Genomic DNA, 18,731 nt, shown 5'->3' with positions numbered 1-18,731 from the left:
TAAGTGCTCTCTTACCAGACCGTCGCTTATAGTCAGCTTGGAGTCCTCCTTCCCCTCATCTTCATCACCATTAATGTCGATATTTCCATTAGTTTCTTGGGAGAAGACGGATACAAAATATGAATTTAGTAGCTCCACCTGCTGTTCCACCATGTTAACTGTTTCTCCTTTGTCATTCTTCAGGACTCCAATGGTCTCCTTCACTTTTCTTTTGCTTTTAACATATCCCCAAAATCCTTTTACCTTACTCTTTGCCTCTTTTGCAAGCTTCAATTGGTGTTCAGCCTTAGCTCCTTTGATGCTTGTCTTGCAGAGTCTGCAGACTGCTGTGTACTCTTCCTTAGGTATAGTTCCCATCTTACACTTTTTGTATGTTTCCTTTTTAGCAGGTTATGTAATTTTTTGGTCATCCATCCTGATATTTTTAGGTGCTTCCCATTTCTCTTCCTTCTAGGTATTGTTAGTTCCTGTGCTTTAATGATTTCCCTACGGAAGATTTCCCACCCTTCATGTGCATTTTTGTGCTTAAGAATTTTGCACCATGGAATTCTGCTAACCCTTGCCTTCAGGCTCTTGAAGTCTGCCCTGCTAAAGTCGAGCCTTGAAGTCTGTGTCTTCTCAGGTCTTCTTCTTCTTGCAACCCCAAACTCAAGTATAGCATGATCGCTGAATCCCAGTGTCCCTGCTACCTGTAGTCCCTTAACCATGTGCTCTTTGTTGGTTAGGACTAGGTCCAAAATGGATGTTCCTCTCGTGTTTTCTTCTACTAGCTGGGCAATGAAGTTGTCTGCTAGAGAGGATAAAAAATTTGATGGAGCCTTTACTCTTGGCTGTGTGGGTTTCCCAATGAATGTCAGGGTAATTGAAGTCTCCCATGATCACTATTTCATACAGCTGAGTATGATTGGGGTTGTCTGGATTTAGGAATCCTCTTTCTTTTTTTTTCTTTTTTTTTTTAAATGTAGATTTTGAGCCCCATATAGGGATCACAATGTCCTTTTTTTTTCCTCCTATCAGTATGTCTTTTTGTAGAATGGGAGGAAATCCATGCAAACACGGGGAGAACATACAAACTCCTTGCAGATGTTGTTCCTGGCAGGGCTCAGGACTCCAGCGCTGCAAGGCTAACCACTGAGCCACTGTGTTGCCCCCTTAGGATTCCTCTTCTATGTCTCCTAGTAGGACACGTCTCCTGGTCCCTAATCAGACCTCAGTCTACATCACCTCCTCGATCCATCCCAAGACTCTCTGACTCAATGACCCTTCCTCTTACTACCAGGTCCTCTTTTGATTATACTTGACAAGGCTGAGCAAGCGATGTATCATTACATTTGATGCATGGTGGAAATAACCAAAGGTCAGAAACCCAGTTATCCAACACAAACGGTAAAGGAGCCACACAGAGGTACAAACTAATAGCAGGCAGCTAGGTCAGTAGGAACAGGGTTTAAATATCCCTCCACAACTGCTGAGTGGATCTGCATAGAAGAGCCCTGAAAACTGTAGGATCTTCATGAGTTGGCCTGGAAACCTTAAGGAAACAGCAGCTAGTCTTTTTTAGCACACTGGGATTCCTAACAGCAGGTTAAGTGTCCCAAATATCTTTCTTAATATTACATCTGTCTGTGCCAGGGATTAAAGGAAAAAGCTTGGGAGCAATGGAGTATGATGAGACTCAGATTGGTGTCCCCTGTAGTGCACATTCATCATTATCCTCTGCACAGCAGAAATGCTGTTACCCTACACAGATACAGTTTTCTGAAAGGGAGATCGTTTAGTAAACACACAAACACACATCGTCTCCCTCCATACAGAGCTTATGGATCTGGTTTTTACTAGCGAGAAGTAAGATCAAGAGATATCCAGGTCAGCTCTCTGTACAGAACTATCATAGATAATAGCAGGCAAGTCAGGATTTATTGGAAAGGCTGCCTTGCTTTTCACATCACTGCTACTATTTATAGGGAACCTATTAACAGGCCCTAAGGGACAAGTAGTTTAGTGCCCCAAATACCCCTATACAAAGCTTTTCTGCTCTAGAGTTTGACCAAAAACAATCCTAGCAGTCAACTAAGTCTAACATTCTTCATTATGTAATTGTTCCACTGTCATCTCAAAATAATTTCTCACGCTGCACCAGTTCTCTGGATTGCGCCACCCTTATCAATCAGATTAATTCCCGACATCCACAGGACAAATTGTTCAGAATGTTATTATTATTTTATCATTATTTCCTTTCCCTGCACTTACTTTCAGTAGATGGTGATCTTCTTCGTCTGTGATTTTCCCTGCTTGTGTATCTTTCTTCTTCATTGTAGGTTTCTGTAGAAGAAAAATCAGTTCTGTAAGATTCTGTTCTATTCTACATAAGTGCTGATGAAGAGACTTGAGCGATCTGCAGATCTCGCCTTGTAGCAGCTTTTATTTCAGTTATCCATTACAAGGTATCAGAACTGCAGGACTGCTCTTATCTTTCTCTCAATGACAACAATATTACATTGTGCACAGGCCAACACTGTACTAAACTTTTCTTTATAACACAATAGCACAAATTACCAACTAAGGGTAAGGCCTCATGTTGCGGAAACGTAGCGTTTTTGTTGCACATTTTGGTGTGTTTTTTTAAGCGAAAGTCAATAGTGGATTTAACAGAACAAAAAAGTATAAGAGCTTCCTTTATATTTTCCATTCATTTTCAAGCCTCTCCTGATTTTGGCTCTAAAAATTACAGCAAAATCTGCAACCTAAGACACAACCATTCTGCAACGTGGGGCCTTAGCGTAAAAAGCAAAAATGACTTTGTATGCTGTGTATGTATGTGTGTAGCCAGTGGATGTGGAGTGCTTTGTAGCCTGTTGAGGATCTTACTGACATATCATGAGAATGTATTAAACTTGTTTTATAAGAAACTGAAGTCCTAAGCAAAAGTCACAGAAATGTAATGGTGGCAATATACTATATGGCTATATTGAGAGATGTATTGTTCTAGAGTGTGTTTCATTCACGCCATTACCCCCCAGTGTATATAATCCAGCACCTCACCCTGCAGATGCCTTTACAGACATTAGTGGCCGGTTCTCTGGAGCTCACTGAATCCAGTCTAGACATATAATTGGAGTCACCACTGCTAAAAGTCACTGCCAGATATGTCTACTCCTAGATATTCCACCATTGTCAGATGGAGCCGTGTAGTGTGCAATGCCATGTTTCAGATGGAGCCATGTAAAGCACAATGCCACCAGTGGACTCTGGAGCAGTGGAAACATGTTCTGTTCATTGACCAATCAAAATTCACTATCTGGTGGTCTGATGGAACAGCCTGGGTTCGGTGAATGCTAGGAGAATGTTACCTGCTAGCTGTAAAGTTTGGTGGAGGAGAAGAAATGCTATGGGGTGTATTTCAGCATTCAACCCAAGCACCTTTATTCCATTGAATGGGACTCTTAATGTTTAAACAGACCACGACTCTTTAGACAATTATTACCTCCAATTTTTCCAATTTTATGAGAACTTTGAGTAACATTTATTTCCTGTTCAAGGATGATTGTACCCCTAGTGCAAGTGGCATAAAGGTATGGTTGGGGGAGTTTGATGAGGAAAAACATGAGTGACTTCCCAGATCCCTGACCTCAACCCCCATTAATCACCAATTGACAACAGTGATGTTAAGTTGGATGCTTTCAATATCTAACATCAGCATCTAACATCACAAATGCTCTTCTGGATGAATGGGGAAAAATTTCTTCAGACACTTCCAAAATATTGTAAAAAGCCTTTACATAAGAACGGAAGAAGGGAGGAGAAACTTTATATTCTTGCCATTAGACCTAGAAAAGCTCCTTAATGAAGGGATTTTAATACTGTTCTCATATGGTGTAAATTGTACAGCACTGAAATATTATTATTACCTTCTGCTGGTGGCTTATAGATGCAAATCTTTCTGAGATATAGAGCCTTAACCTGACCAGAGACAGAGGACCTTAGCCCAATACTTTTCTAAGGATGTGTCTGGTTGCCATAACAGTGATCTTCTGCACCTCATGGGCAATTTTATGGATGGTAAATTCTCAGAGATTCTTTCCAAAACCTTTTCTGAAAGTAATGAGAACTCCGACCACCGCGGTCACAATTCTGACTTTAGTGTTCCACATTCTGCTCACTTCCATCTTGAGAGCTTTGCACCTGATTGTCTCTGCTTCTTTCATTGTGATGATTTGATCATCTAGATTTGCAATTTCTTTGACCAAGCAACGTTTACAGTTTTATCACTGAACACAATGTCAGGATAATTTTCAGATATGATCTGTTTGCACTGCCATATCTCACACGATGGTAGTTTCATTCATTCAACAACCTAACAATGACATGCTCATAGCATTGCTCAGGATCTTAACCGCCATATTTATTAGACAACATTGTCATTGGTAGTAATATTATTATAATTTCTTTTCTCTCCACTTACTTTTAGGAGAATTTGCTTTTCTATCTTTGTGATTTTCCTTTCTGGTGTTTCTTTCTTTTTCTTTGTTGGGTTCTGTAGAAAAGAAATCACATCTGTTACATTCAATAATACTGGATATTTATATGTAGGTCCGCTAGTGTCAGATGTGTGTCCAAATAATTTTTAGAGTATTGTGAACAATGGAAATGGGTTGTTGCAATGTTTGTGCAAAACTGCTGTATACCAAAAATGGTGCCTTGTCCACACATTTTTTCTTTCATAGATGTGTTCAATGTATTCTTGGGTAGTTTCATTCATATTAACAACCTAACAATGACATGCTCATAGTATTGCTCAGGCTCTTGACCGCTATATTATACACCATTATCATTAGTAGTAACATTATTATATTTCTTTTCTCTACACTTACTTCCAGGAGAATTTTCTTTTCTTTTTTTGTGATTTTCTTCCCTTGTGTTTACTTCTTTTCTTATGTTGGATTCTGTAGAATAGAAATCACATCTGTTACATTCAATAAGACTGGATTTTATTTTTTTTTAATCAGATAATTTTTATTAACAAATTTTTCTTTACATAAAATCAAACACAACAGCAACACAATAACAATTCAAAGTAAATATGGAGACACAATCCGACATATAAAGAGGGAGGGGGGGAGTCCATTAGGACCCCCCGCTAAATCTCCTGAACCTCCTTTGATTTCCATGTAAAGAATAGCACTCAGGGGATCAAGGAAACAGAGAAAGTTGAAGTGAGAGATCTGTTCCTAATCAGAGACAGGGAGGGAAGGCCAGGTGTGTCCAACCATGCTCCCCAAATTTTTTCAAATTTAGTTTGGGCCTGTCTTTGTATATATACGCCCCTCTCCAGCCTAATAGTATTATTAACTCTAGATATCAATTCCGGATTTTTATATTCAGGTCCACTGGTGCCAGATGTGTGTCCAAAAATTTTTTATAGCATTGTGAACAATGGAAATTGGTTGTTGCAATTTTTGTGCAAAACTGCTGTATACCAAAAATGGTGCCTTGTTGACACATTTTTTTGTGGCATAGATGTATGCAATGTATTCTTGGGTAAATTTTCAATGCAAATCATCTTCATCTTCTTACATCTGAGTATTACGGAGCTTGCCTCGATTAGGAAACCTCTTTCTATGTCTCCTAGTAGGACACGTCTCCTAGTCCCTAATCAGACTTCAGTCTATCTCACCTCATCGATCCATCCCAGGACCCTCTGACTCACTGACCCTGCCTCTTACTACCATGTCCTCTTATAATTATACTTGGTAAGGTTAAGCAGGTGATGTGTCATGACATTTGATGTGTGGTGAAAAATATTGAGGTAGGTGCAGATTAGGTAATAACTAATTGTTCATGTAATACATCTCCTAGTATGTGGTGTGTATCTATCACTATATATCAGTCTATTGTCCTCTCAGTCATGGCAGCCATCAGCACCTGATGTCATATATGTCATCAGTATTATCATCTGATGTATGATGGCAGCACTACTGGTGTGATCCTCTATAAAGAAATCCAACCCACTTATCCCCAATGATATTCCATCCATTATAATACCGGGCATATCACTCCCGGGTGTCATAGCTCCATTACCTTCATTGTAAGATTTAGCAGAGGAAGAATATCTCTGTTCTTCATCATCATAGCCTTCCATGGTGACATCTTTATATCCTAGAAGTACCACATAAACAGTAATAAAACAGGGGTTATAATATTGTCACTGGAGCAAATTTAAAAATTTGCAACAACTGGCTGACAACAGAGAGTGGTAGAACAGGGTATTTAAATCTCACACAGAACTGAAAACTAGATGCCCTGCATAAACCACAAAGCCAGATGAACTTGTGCTTAATTTGGACACTGGTTATCACCAATAAAACTAGTAAAACTAGAACGCTCAACAAACTCAAAAAGCGGATCAAAGCAGAGGAATGAAGCTGAAGAGTGAATATTTACAAGCCAAAAATTCAATGTGAGAGGTAAAGTCAGGGCCAAAATCAGAAGACAAGTGAATATTCAGTAAAAAGCCAAAGATCAGAAACCCAGTTATCCAACACAAAGGGTAAAGGAGCCACACAGAAGTACAAACTAATAACAGGCAGCTGGGTGAGTAGGAACAGGGTCTAAATATCCCTCCTCAGCCGTTGATTAGATCTGTATAGGAGCCCTGAAAACTGCAGAAACTTCATGAGTTGACTTGGAAATCCTGAGGAAATAGCTACTAGTCTTTTTTCGCAAACTCTGTAGTATGATGAGACTCAGATTGGCATCCCTTGTAATGCAAATTCATCATTATCCTCTCCCTACACATTCATCATTATCTCCACTTCCCTACACTGTATGATCAATTTCACATAATAGGAACTGCATTATAATACACAGTACACACACAAGCTTATTATTATTTTATCATCATTTCCTTTCTCTGCACTTATTTTCAGTAGATCTTCGTAATCTTCACCTCCTCATACTGTATGATCAGTGTCACTTAACAAGAACCGAATTATAACACAGTACACACATGAGCTTGGCTTTTCTCAGTATCTCTATAGTAGGTTCTACATCCTAGCAGAGAAATAACTCTAACATTCTTCATTATCTAATTGTTCTACTGTCATCTCCAAGACATTTCTCAAGTTGCATCAATTCCCTAGATTGAGCTACATTAATCACTCAGATTAATTCTCACTTTCCACAGGATACATTGTGGAAGCTCAGAATGTTATTATTATGTAATGTAATATTATCTCTGCACTTACTGTCAGTAGATCTTGATCTTCGTCTGTGATTTTCCTTCCTTGTGTTTCTTTCTTTTTCTTTGTAGGTTTCTGAAGAAGAGAAATCAGTTCTGTAAGATTCTGTTCTACTCCACATAAGTGCTGATGAAGAGACCTGAGTGATCTGCAGATCTCGCCTTGTAACAGCTTTTATTTCAGTTATCCATTACAAGGTATCAGAACTGCAGGACTGCTCATATCTTTCTTTTATTGAGAACATTTACTACATTTTACACAGGCTACCACCGTACTAAACTATTCTTTATAACACAGTGGGACACATGACCAACAAAAAAGCAAACATGACTGTGTTACTCTGTATACTGTGTGTAGCCAGTGAATGTGATGTGCTTTGTAGCCTGTAGAGGATCTTATTGACATCACAAAACTGTATTAAACTTGTTTTATAAGATATAACATAAAAACAAAAAACTTGAGTCTTCAGTAGTTGATACCTTTTTTAATGGCTAACTAATAATGATGATAGATTACAACGTTTCGAAGCTCTGGGCTTTTTCTTCAGGTATATCTGAAAACAATTTCTGAAGGATGCATATTTATGTGCAAAAAGACACTCAGGAATAGAATTCTAGGAGGAAGGGTGGAAGAAGGTTATTGGTACATACAAATAAACAATTCATCAGTTTGTAATGTTCTTATCAGTTCAGAGATGGAGCAGAAAGTCTAAGCGGCCTCATACTAGCAAGGACAGGAACCTTTTATATGCTTCCAAAACTGCACAAATCTAGGAACCCAGGGAGACCGATCATTTCATGTGTTGGCCGCCTGACTGAACAGATTTCTGGATGGGTGGAGGGTACTCTTAAACCCTTAGTGAAGGATACATCCAGCTACCTTCAGGACACCACAGACCTATTAAATAAACTATCCACTATAGGTCCTCTCCCAGAGGGAACCATCCTGGCCACCATGGATGTAGAATCCTTGTACTTCAACATCCCACACCAGGACGTGTATATGCCTGCTAGTTTTTCATGGAAAAGCGAGGTATGAACGCTGAATCGGTGGTGAAACTCACAAAATTCATCCTCACCCACAATTACTTTTCTTTTGGTGACTGCATCTATCTACAGCAGACTGGCACCGCAATGGGGAGTAAAATGGTGCCACAGTACGCTAATCTTTTCATGGCCAAGCTTGAGAGTGACTTCTTATCCATTTGCACCACTAGGCCCTGGGCCTACTATCGCTTCATTGACGATATCCTAATCATTTGGACTGGGTCTGAACATCAGCTGAAAACTTTCCATGAACAATTCAACCAGTTACATCCCACCATCAACCTGACGCTCAATTACTCCTTCTCTGAAATAAATTTCCTGCACACTGTCATCAAGATACAGAGCAACAAAATTGAAACATCACTGTATAGGAAACCAATTGACCGCCCTACCTACCTAAGATGGGATAGCTTTCATCCTAAACACATAAAGAACTCCATTGCCTACAGTCAGGCCATCCGATATCATCGCATATGTTCAGACCCTGCAGATAGAGACAAACACCTTGGAGGCCTCAAAAACACATTCTTGAGGCAGGGTTACCATCCAAGAACAATTGAAAACCAAATCACCAGGGCCACCAGAATACCAAGATCAGAGTTATTAAAATACAATACCAAACAAGAAAACAATCTGCCCCTGGTCGTCACATATAACCCACACCTGGAGATGCTGAGAGGAATCACATGCATATTACATCCACTACTGCAAAAAGACCACCGTCTAACATCCATATTTCCAGACCCCCCTCTGCTGTGCTATAGACAGTCACCAAACCTCTGGAATATGGTTATTAGCAGCTCACTGTCATCTCCAACTAACACGGAAACATTTCCATGCGGACAGAAAAGGTGCAAAACCTGCCCTCACATATTGATCACTGACAGGATAGAGATACCAAACTCTAACAGGGAATATAAAATCCCAGGTACGTTCACCTGTAACACACCTAATGTAGTGTATTTAATAATATGGACCAAATGTTCCACTGAAAAGATGTATGTTGGAGAGACAGGTCAAAAGCTTAGAATTCGGATGAATTCACATCGCCATACAATTAGAGAACAAAGAATGGACCTTCCCGTGTCAAAACATTTCAGCAATGAAGATCATAATATCACCAATGACATGAAAATTTTGGTTTTAAGGGGGAACTTTAAATCCAGGAAAGAGAGACGGATTTATGAGTACAAGTTTATGACCCTGCTTCAAACATTGCAGAAAGGGATGAATCTGTCACATGTGTTCATGGCATCCTACAGAAATCACTGAACTGAGACAGCCATAAAAGGCACTCTCTGAATTGATAAGAACATTACATACTGATGAATTGTTTAGTTGCATAACCAATAACCTTCTTCCACCCTTCCTCCTAGAATTACATTCCCAAGTGTCCTTTTGTACATAAATATGCAGCCTTCAGAAATTGTTTTTAGATATACCTGAAGAAGAAGCCCAGAGCTTCGAAACGTTGTAATCTGTCATCATTATTAGTTAGTCATTAAAAAAGGTACCAACTACTGAAGACTCTAAAGTTTTTTGTTTTTATATTTCCAACCCACTGGCTAACATGGTACAAAAACAAACAATTTCCTTATTAGATATAACAGACACACACATGTGAGGGCTTTTACTCTTGGTCTAATAATAATAATAGTAAAAAACTTTATTTATATAGTGCCAACGTATTCCGTACAATGTGACAAAGAAATAAACATATTGAACAATAGGAGTGAGGGCCCTGCTCACAAGAGCTTAAATTCTATGAGGAGGTAGGGGGACACAAGAGGTCAGAGGGCTTGTTTGCTACAATGGTCCAGCAATCTTTTAATAGAAAAAGTTATGTATCTGAAGCTGTATGAGCCATCACCAGCCAGGGTCTGGGAATATACAGATACTAAATGCAAGGAGTACAGTGTAACTTCTATATAGAGGAACAGGGGAGGAGGGATAAAAAGTGTTATTGCTCTACATCTCTGCACACTACACGGTGATCAGGTCATGTGAAAAGCCTGACCAAACAGATGTGATTTTAGGGCAGTTTTGAAGCTGCTGTATTTGGGGATTAATTGAATTGTGCAGGGTAAAGCATTCCAGAGCACTGGTGCAGCTTGAGAAAAGTCTTGGAGATGGGAGTGGAATGTTTGGATAACAGAGGATGCAAGTCTAAATGTATTAAGGTTGTAGACAGTGATGAGACATCGACTAACACAAGGTAGATGCGTCTGTGTACTGGTTTGACAGAAAGATGAGTCTGGCGGCTGCATTCAGGACAGATTGTAGTGAGGAGTGTTTAGTAATAGGAAGCCCAACTACCGTAGAAGAAAATCGCAATAGTGAAGACGAGAGAATCAGAGCAACAAAGAGGGTTTTTGACTAGGGTTGAGCCGATCTTGAGATTTCAGGATCGTTTTTAAAATCCGATTTCCGATCATTTTCCATCCGATCCCAATTCTGATCCTAATGCAAGTCAATGGGATTTTTTAATGATCAAAAATCCGATTTTAAAAACAATCCTATTCCGCCAACAGCGGTCGTTATCTGTCTTCTCCTCTGTTATTCACATGCCGCAGAGTGCCGTAGGCACCCCCGCCTCCCTAGGCTAGTGTTACTGATGCTGGGAGAAGGCAGGGCTTGTTGTGGCTTAAGAGAGTGTGGGCGGGTACAGGGCAGGGAGATTTGAGTGCATCACTCACGTTTCCCCTCCCATTACCTTCCCACACTCTCCTAAGCCACAACAAGCCATTCTCAGCTGCATCTAGAACGTATATGACGGGACCCTGGGAGAATTGTACACTCCTTCTACCACTTTGCCCCTGGTCCTGTCACAATAGTCTATGACATTAGCATTGTAAGGTGTCTACCTACCAATTTTTATTGGCTAAGGGATTGTCAGGTGATATAAGGTACTGCTAGAATGTCACTGTGACTCACAAAACACATGAATCTCCTGTATTTTTTTCTGCGCAATGTGGAGGTGTCCATTTTAGTTTGTCCATGACAAATCGCCATTTGTTTGTTTTTAAAATCCACACAATTTATAATATTTCAATGAAACCCAGCTAGTAACGACTCGATTCACTCAATACGTTTCTAAGGATATATCCGTTTGCCATAAGAGTGATCCTCATGGGCAATTTTACTTGGGAAACTCTCAAAGAATCTATTTGAAAGCTTTTCTGGTGGTAATGAGACCTACAATCACTGCAGACACAGTTCTGACTTTAGTGCTCCACATTCTGCTCACTTCCATCTTGAGATCTTTGCATTTGATTGTCTTGACTTATTTCATTGTGATAATTTGAACATCTAGAACCTCAATATCTATGACCAAGCAGCGTTTATCAATTTTATTATAGAACACTGTCAATTTTCAGATACGGTATGATCAGTTTGCTCTGCCATGTCCCACACAATTGTATTTTCACAATTATTAACAACTTAAAAATGGCGTTCTCATAGCATTGCTCATGCCCTTGACGCCATTTTTATTATAAGCCATTATCATCGGTAGTAATATTATTCTAAATAATTTTCTCTACACTTACTCTCAGGAGACATTGCTTTTCTTTCTTTGGGATTTTCCTTCCTTTTGTTTCTTTCTTTTTCTTTGTTGGGTTCTGTAGAAGAGAAATCACATCTGTCAGATACAGTTCTTTTCCACATAAGTGCTGAATGACCCGGAGTCAGGGAGTCAACACAACTCGTGTATTCAATAAGACTGGATTATTATGAGCAGGTTCTAATGTGTGGCTCACTGGTGTCAGATGTGTGTCCAAGGTATTTTAAGAGTAGCATGAGCAATGGAAATGGGTTGTTGCAATTTTTGTGCAAAACTGGTGTGTGCCAAAAATGGTGCCTTGTCCACATGTATTTTGTTGCACAGATGTGTCCAATGTATTCTTGGGTAAATTGACAATGTAAATCATCTTCATCTTCTTACAGATGAACATTATGGGGCTTGTCTAGATCAGGGAGCCTCTTGCTGTGTCCTAAAACATGTCTCCTAGTCCCTAATCAGACTCAGTCTACCTAACCTCATCGATCCACCTCAAGACCCTCTGTTTCACTGACCCTTCCTCTTACTACCATGTCCTCTTTTGAGTATACTTGGTAAGCTCAAGCAGACCATGTGTAATGTTAGGTAGAGACACAGTAGAAAATATTTCATACTGACATTTTCTATAACTCATGATATCCACTAACTGGGTAGGATCCTCTCTGAGATAATCCAACCCTATTATCCCCAATTGTATTCCTTCCATTGTAATACCGTCACTCCCAGGTGTCATAGCTCAATTACCTTTATAGGAAGCTCTAGGAGAGGAAGAATATTCCTTTTCTTCATCATCATTGCTTTCTGTGGTGACGTCTTCAGATCCTAGAGGTTTCACATAAACAGTAATACATATGACTAGTACATTGTCATCTCTTACACAGGAAAAGATTAAAAAAGAAGACAAACAATTATAACTTAAACTAAATTAAAACTACATAAAACATTCGAGAAAATGAGAATCAACAATGGTTTAAAAATAAACTTTACACTCCAGGCAGGGATGGCTCCAACTTTATGTAACACACAGTACACACTCTCCACTGATCAGTTATCTCACAATATGTGGGGGCAACAGTCTGTTATAGGACAGACATCAGGAGCAGTCTGTAAGAGGAGAGACATCAGGAGCAGTCTATAAGAGGAGAGACATCAGGAGCAGTCTATAAGAAGAGAGACATTAGGAGCAGTCTGTAAGAGAAGAGACATCAGGAGCAGTCTGTATGAGGAGAGACATCAGGAGCAGTCTGTAAAAGGAGAGACATCAGGAGCAGTCTGTAAGAGGAGAGACATCAGGAGCAGTCTGTAAGAGAAGAGACATCAGGAGCAGTCTGTAAGAGGAGAGACATCAGGAGCAGTCTGTAAGAGAAGAGACATCAGGAGCAGTCTGTAAGAGAAGAGACGTCAGGAGCAGTCTGTATGAGGAGAGACATCAGGAGCAGTCTGTAAGAGAAGAGACATCAGGAGCAGTCTGTAAGAGAAGAGACATCAGGAGCAGTCTGTAAGAGGAGAGACATCAGGAGCAGTCTGTATGAGGAGAGACATCAGGAGCAGTCTGTAAGAGAAGAGGCATCAGGAGCAGTCTATAAGAAGAGAGACATTAGGAGCAGTCTATAAGAGGAGAGACATCAGGAGCAGTCTGTAAGAGGAGAGACATCAGGAGCAGTCTGTAAGAGAAGAGACATCAGGAGCAGTCTGTAAGAGAAGAGGCATCAGGAGCAGTCTATAAGAAGAGAGACATTAGGAGCAGTCTATAAGAGGAGAGACATCAGGAGCAGTCTGTAAGAGGAGAGACATCAGGAGCAGTCTGTAAGAGAAGAGACATCAGGAGCAGTCTGTAAGAGGAGAGACATCAGGAGCAGTCTGTAAGAGGAGAGACATCAGGAGCAGTCTGTAAGAGGAGAGGCATCAGGAGCAGTCTGTAAGAAGAGAGACATCAGGAGCAGTCTGTAAGAGAGACATCAGGAGCAGTCTATAAGAGGAGAGATATCAGGAGCAGTCTGTAATAGGAGAGACATCAGAAGCAGTCTGTAAGAGGAGAGGCATCAGGGGCAGTCTGTAAGAGGAGAAACATCAGGAGCAGTCTGTAAGAGAAGAGACATCAGGAGCAGTCTGTAAAAGGCAACACATCTGGAGCAGTCTGTAAGAGAGAGGAATATGGGGGGCAGGGAAACAATAGCATAAATGTGAAGTCTGCTCTTTGACAGACTTCAGTCAGGCTTCAGACCCCGGCACTCCACTGAAACTGACCAATGACCTTCTAACCACCAAAGCCAAGCGCCATTACTCTGTCCTCCTTGACCTCTCCTCTGCCTTTGACACAGTTGACCACTCCCTCCTGTTAGAAATTCTCTCATCCCTTGGTATCTCAGACCTGGCCCTCTCCTGGATCTCCTCATACCTCACTGACCGCACATTCAGCGTCTCCCACTCGCACACCACCTCCTCACCTCGCCCTCTCTCTGTAGGTGTCCCCCAAGGCTCCGTCCTAGGACCCCTCCTGTTCATCTACACCCTTGGCCTAGGCCAACTCATAGAATCTCATCGTTTTCAGTACCACTGCTATGCCGACGACACCCAAATCTCTGAACCAGACATTACCTCCCTGCTGGCCAGAGTTCCAGATTGTTTAGCGGCCGTAGCCTCCTTCCTCTCCTCCCGCTTTCTCAAACTGAACATGGAGAAAATGGAGTTCATCATTTTCACCCCACCCAATGTGGCCCCTCCACCTGACCCATCTATCAAAGTTAACAGAACCACATTTATCCCTGTCTCACACGCCCGATGTCTTGGGATAACCCTGGACTCTGACCTATCCTTCAAGTCACACGTTCAAACCCTCACCACCTCCTGCCGCCTCCAGCTCAAGAACATCCATCGAATCCGCTCATTCCTCACCGCTGAAACTACCAAGATGCTCGTCCAATCCCTCATAATCTCCCGATTAGATTACTGCAACACCCTTCTCCATGGACTCCCAGCTAACACCCTCGCCCCCCTCCAGTCCACCTTAAACTGTGCTGCTCGTTTAATTCACCTCTCCCCCCGATCTTCATCAGCTGCTCCCCTCTGCCAGTCCCTCCACTGGCTACCTATAGCCCAGCGAATTGAGTTCAAGCTACTAACACTAACATACAAAGCCATCCACAACCTGGCCCCTCCATATATCTCGGACCTAATCTCCCACTACCTGCCCACACGTAACCTCCGATCCCCCAATGACCTCCTACTCCGCTCTGCTCTCATCCGCTTCTCACACAACCGCCTCCAAGATTTCTCCCGTGCATCTCCCATACTCTGGAACTCCCTACCAAGACACATAAGACTGATCCCCACAATCACAGGATTCAAGAAGGCCCTGAAGACTCACCTATTCAGGAAGGCCTACACCCCCCAATAACACTATCACCGCACTGCCATCTGTACAGTCTCCCCCTCTCCTTTTGTCTCTCCCCCCATCCCCCATAGATTGTAAGCCCTCGCGGGCAGGGCCCTCTACCCCACTGTGCCAGCCAGTCATTGTTAGTATTATATCTACCTGTATATTTTGTGTATTGTATGTAAACCCCCAAATGTAAAGCACCATGGGATTAATATAATAATGTACAGCACCATGGAATTAATGGTGCTATATAAATAAATAAACAATAATAATAAAAATAATAATAATATGCAGAAACCCAGTGAAAAAGTGCAAAGAGGATGGGATTAGTAGTTTGTCCCAGCAGGGTTCACAGATTCTATAGTCTCTACCAGGACCTCTGGCATTCTCCTGGGTGGTGCAGTAATGAGAGGTTCTGCATAGTGAATGTTAGTGCAGTTGGTTCCCGGGGCACATCCCATGGTATTTTTTTACAGCTTGATGGTGCTTTGGGTGCCCTTGAGGGGGCATTCACACGGGGTAACACGGCGCTGATTCTGGCACGATAACTCACATAAGAATCAGCGCTGCAAAACAGAATCCCCTTGACTTTAATGGGTTCCGTTTAACGCGCGTAACACATTGAAATCAATGGGAGGCTTTTTAACCCATTGATTTCAATGTGTCACACACGTTAAACGGAACCCATTGAAGTAAATGGGATTCTGTTTTACAGCGCTGATTCTTATGTGAGTTATTGTGCCAGAATCAGCGCCTCATTACTCCGTGTGAATGACCCCTGATGGTGTAGGTGCAGGATTAAGATTCAGGAGTCAGTAACTAACAATGCGAATGACACAGAGTTCTTTACTGGAGATTCAATAATCTACAGTCATGGCTGTAAATGTTGGCACTCCTGAAATTTTTCCAGAAAATAAAGTATCTCTTCCAGAAATTTATTGCAATTACATGTGTTTTGTTATAAACATATTTATTTCACTTGTGTGTATTGGAACAACAAAAAAAGAAAAAAGCCAACAATGATATAATTTCACACAAAACTCCAAAAATAGGCCAAAGAAACTAACTGTCACTCTCAACTTAACCTCTTCCCGCCGATGGCATTTTTTGATTTTCGTTTTTGACTCCCCTCCTTCTAAACCCCATAACTTTTTTATTTCTCCGCTCCCAGAGCCATATGAGGTCTTAATTTTTGCGGGACAAATTTTTCTTCATGATGCCACCATTAATTATTCTATATAATGTACTGGGAAGCAGGAAAAAAATTCAGAATGGGGTGGATTTGAAGAAAAAATGCATTTCTGCGACTTTCTTACGGGCTTTGGTTTTACGGCGTTCACTGTGCAACCAAAATGACATGTCCCCTGTATTCTGTGTTTTGTTACGATTCCGGGGATACCAAATTTATATGGTTTTATTTACATTTTGACCCCTTAAAAAAAATCCAAATCTGTGTTAAAAAAATTTTTTTCTAAAAGTCGCCGTAACTTTTTTATACGTAAGTGTATGGGGATGCATAGGGCGTCTTTTTTTTGCGGGGCCGGGTGTACTTTTTAGTTCTACAATTTTCGGGAAATGTTATTGCTTTGATCACTTTTTATTCAAATTTTTATCAGAATCAAAACAGTGAAAAAACGGCGGTTTGGCACTTTTGACTATTTTTCCCGCTACGGCGTTTACCGAACAGGAAAAATATTTTTATAGATTTGTAGAGCGGGTGATTTCGGACGCGGGGATACCTAACATGTATATGTTTCACAGTTTTTAACTACTTTTATATGTGTTCTAGGGAAAGGGGGGTGATTTGAACTTTTAATACTTTTTATATTTTTTTATATTTTTTTATTTATTTTTTTTTTTTTTGCATTTATTAGACCCCCTAGGGGTGTTGAACCCAGGGGGTCTGATCACTAATGCAATGCATTACAATGCTAATGCATTGCAATGCATTGCAAAAAATCATCCTCTCTTTTACAGGCTGCATAGACCAGCCTGCAAAAGAGAGAATTTGCAGACAAGCCTGGGAGCCTTGTACAGGCTCCCGGCTGTCATGGCAACATGACGTCGGCCCTGGAGCATGCTCCAGGAGCCGGCGATCCCGGGCAAAATGGCGGCGGGGACCGATCGGAGGCATTAGAGCCGGTTGTCTACTGCTTAAAGCAGTAGACACCCGGCGGCTATGACGGCCGCCCGGCTCCCGGGCGGTCCCCATAGTTACAGACCCGACATGCGCCGTACTATTACGGTGCATGTCGGGAAGGGGTTAATATTTGTTTGCACAGTCTTTGGAAAAAATAACTTAAATCAATCAGTTCCTATAACCATCAAGTTTCTTACACCTGTCTGCTTAAATTCTTCACTTCTTTACTCTTATTTTGCAGACTGCTCTAGATCTCTCATATTTGGGGGGCGCCTTCTCTTCTCCCAACAGCAATATTAAGATCTCTACACTGGTGATCAACGAGATTTAGATTTGGACTCATTGTTAATCACTTCAGAACTCTGCAGCCCTTTGTTTCCAACCATTTTTGGTGCTTTTTTTTTAAGTATGTTTTGGGTCATGTTTGCTGGATGACCCATTACCTAGAATGCCAACCCAGCTTTCGTACAATGGGCCCTACATTGAGACCCCAAATCCTTTGGTATTCTCTCCAATGTTTGTAATTTATCTCTTTATGTTTTCCCAAAAAACTACCTGCTACTATATTCCAACTGCAGGATTTAAATTTCAACAAGAATGCTAGACAGCATAGCTCTGAAGTTCTTCTTTGTTTCTTACACCTTGGAGGTGCTTAACTGAATTGAGGCCACCAGGCTTGGGTGGCCTAACTAAGGCTTAGATCACATCTGCGTTCAGGAATCCAAAAAGTACTTCACGATCTGCTTTCCTGTCCATATGGTTTGTTTGTCACCGCGCGGAAAGCAAATGGACCCCATTATAGTCTGTGGGGTCCATGTGCTTTCACTGCATACCGCTTTCCAATGCGTTCGATAGTCCATTCGGAGGGGGTCACCATATGGACTTGCCAAACGGATTACCGAACGTAGATGTGAACCAGGCCTAAGGGTGATCCGTCATAGGCTAACAGAAATGGATACTGGCTGTGGCAGAGCAACAAACACAGATTGAGTCTGTGTCTGTTCCCATTGACATCAATGTAAACAACATAATGGACATTATCTTCCTGCATGCACGAAGTACTTCAGCTAACTACGGTAATTCCTCTCCTAACCCTGGAGAAAGGTGAAACTGAGGAGCTCTTTCTCCCACCAGAAGTCAGCGGGCTGTTCCATTTATCTTTTTCTAGCCACACTACTACAGTCCATGTTAAGGTACATACCATCCATAAAGGGAAACAGCATAAAACATATAAATTACAGGATTCACAAGTGACTACCAGTAAACCTTTTCTTGTTCCCCTGGAACACTGGAAATGAGTCAGGACATTATCAAGCATTTCACACCAGGAGGAGGTTAGGGACATTTTGGCATACAGCTTGCCACGCTT

At 41.2% G+C, this 18,731-nt stretch overlaps 1 protein-coding gene across 1 annotated transcript; it reads right to left on the bottom strand.

The window, feature by feature from the left end:
* Positions 1-2,076: 2,076 nt before the first annotated feature.
* Positions 2,077-18,239, bottom strand: LOC142209152 (uncharacterized). The gene is made up of 9 exons (XM_075278088.1): positions 18,196-18,239; positions 12,588-12,715; positions 11,833-11,904; positions 7,245-7,313; positions 6,079-6,156; positions 4,872-4,943; positions 4,463-4,534; positions 2,251-2,322; positions 2,077-2,144 (listed from the first exon to the last, which is right to left on the bottom strand). The coding sequence occupies exons 1-9, from the start codon at positions 18,237-18,239 to the stop codon at positions 2,077-2,079; spliced, it is 675 nt and encodes a 224-aa protein (XP_075134189.1).
* Positions 18,240-18,731: the final 492 nt, after the last annotated feature.

This window comes from Leptodactylus fuscus, chromosome 6 (genome assembly GCF_031893055.1).
Source record: "Leptodactylus fuscus isolate aLepFus1 chromosome 6, aLepFus1.hap2, whole genome shotgun sequence".
NCBI lineage: Eukaryota > Metazoa > Chordata > Amphibia > Anura > Leptodactylidae > Leptodactylus > Leptodactylus fuscus.
This window is presented reverse-complemented; position numbering and strand designations above follow the sequence as displayed.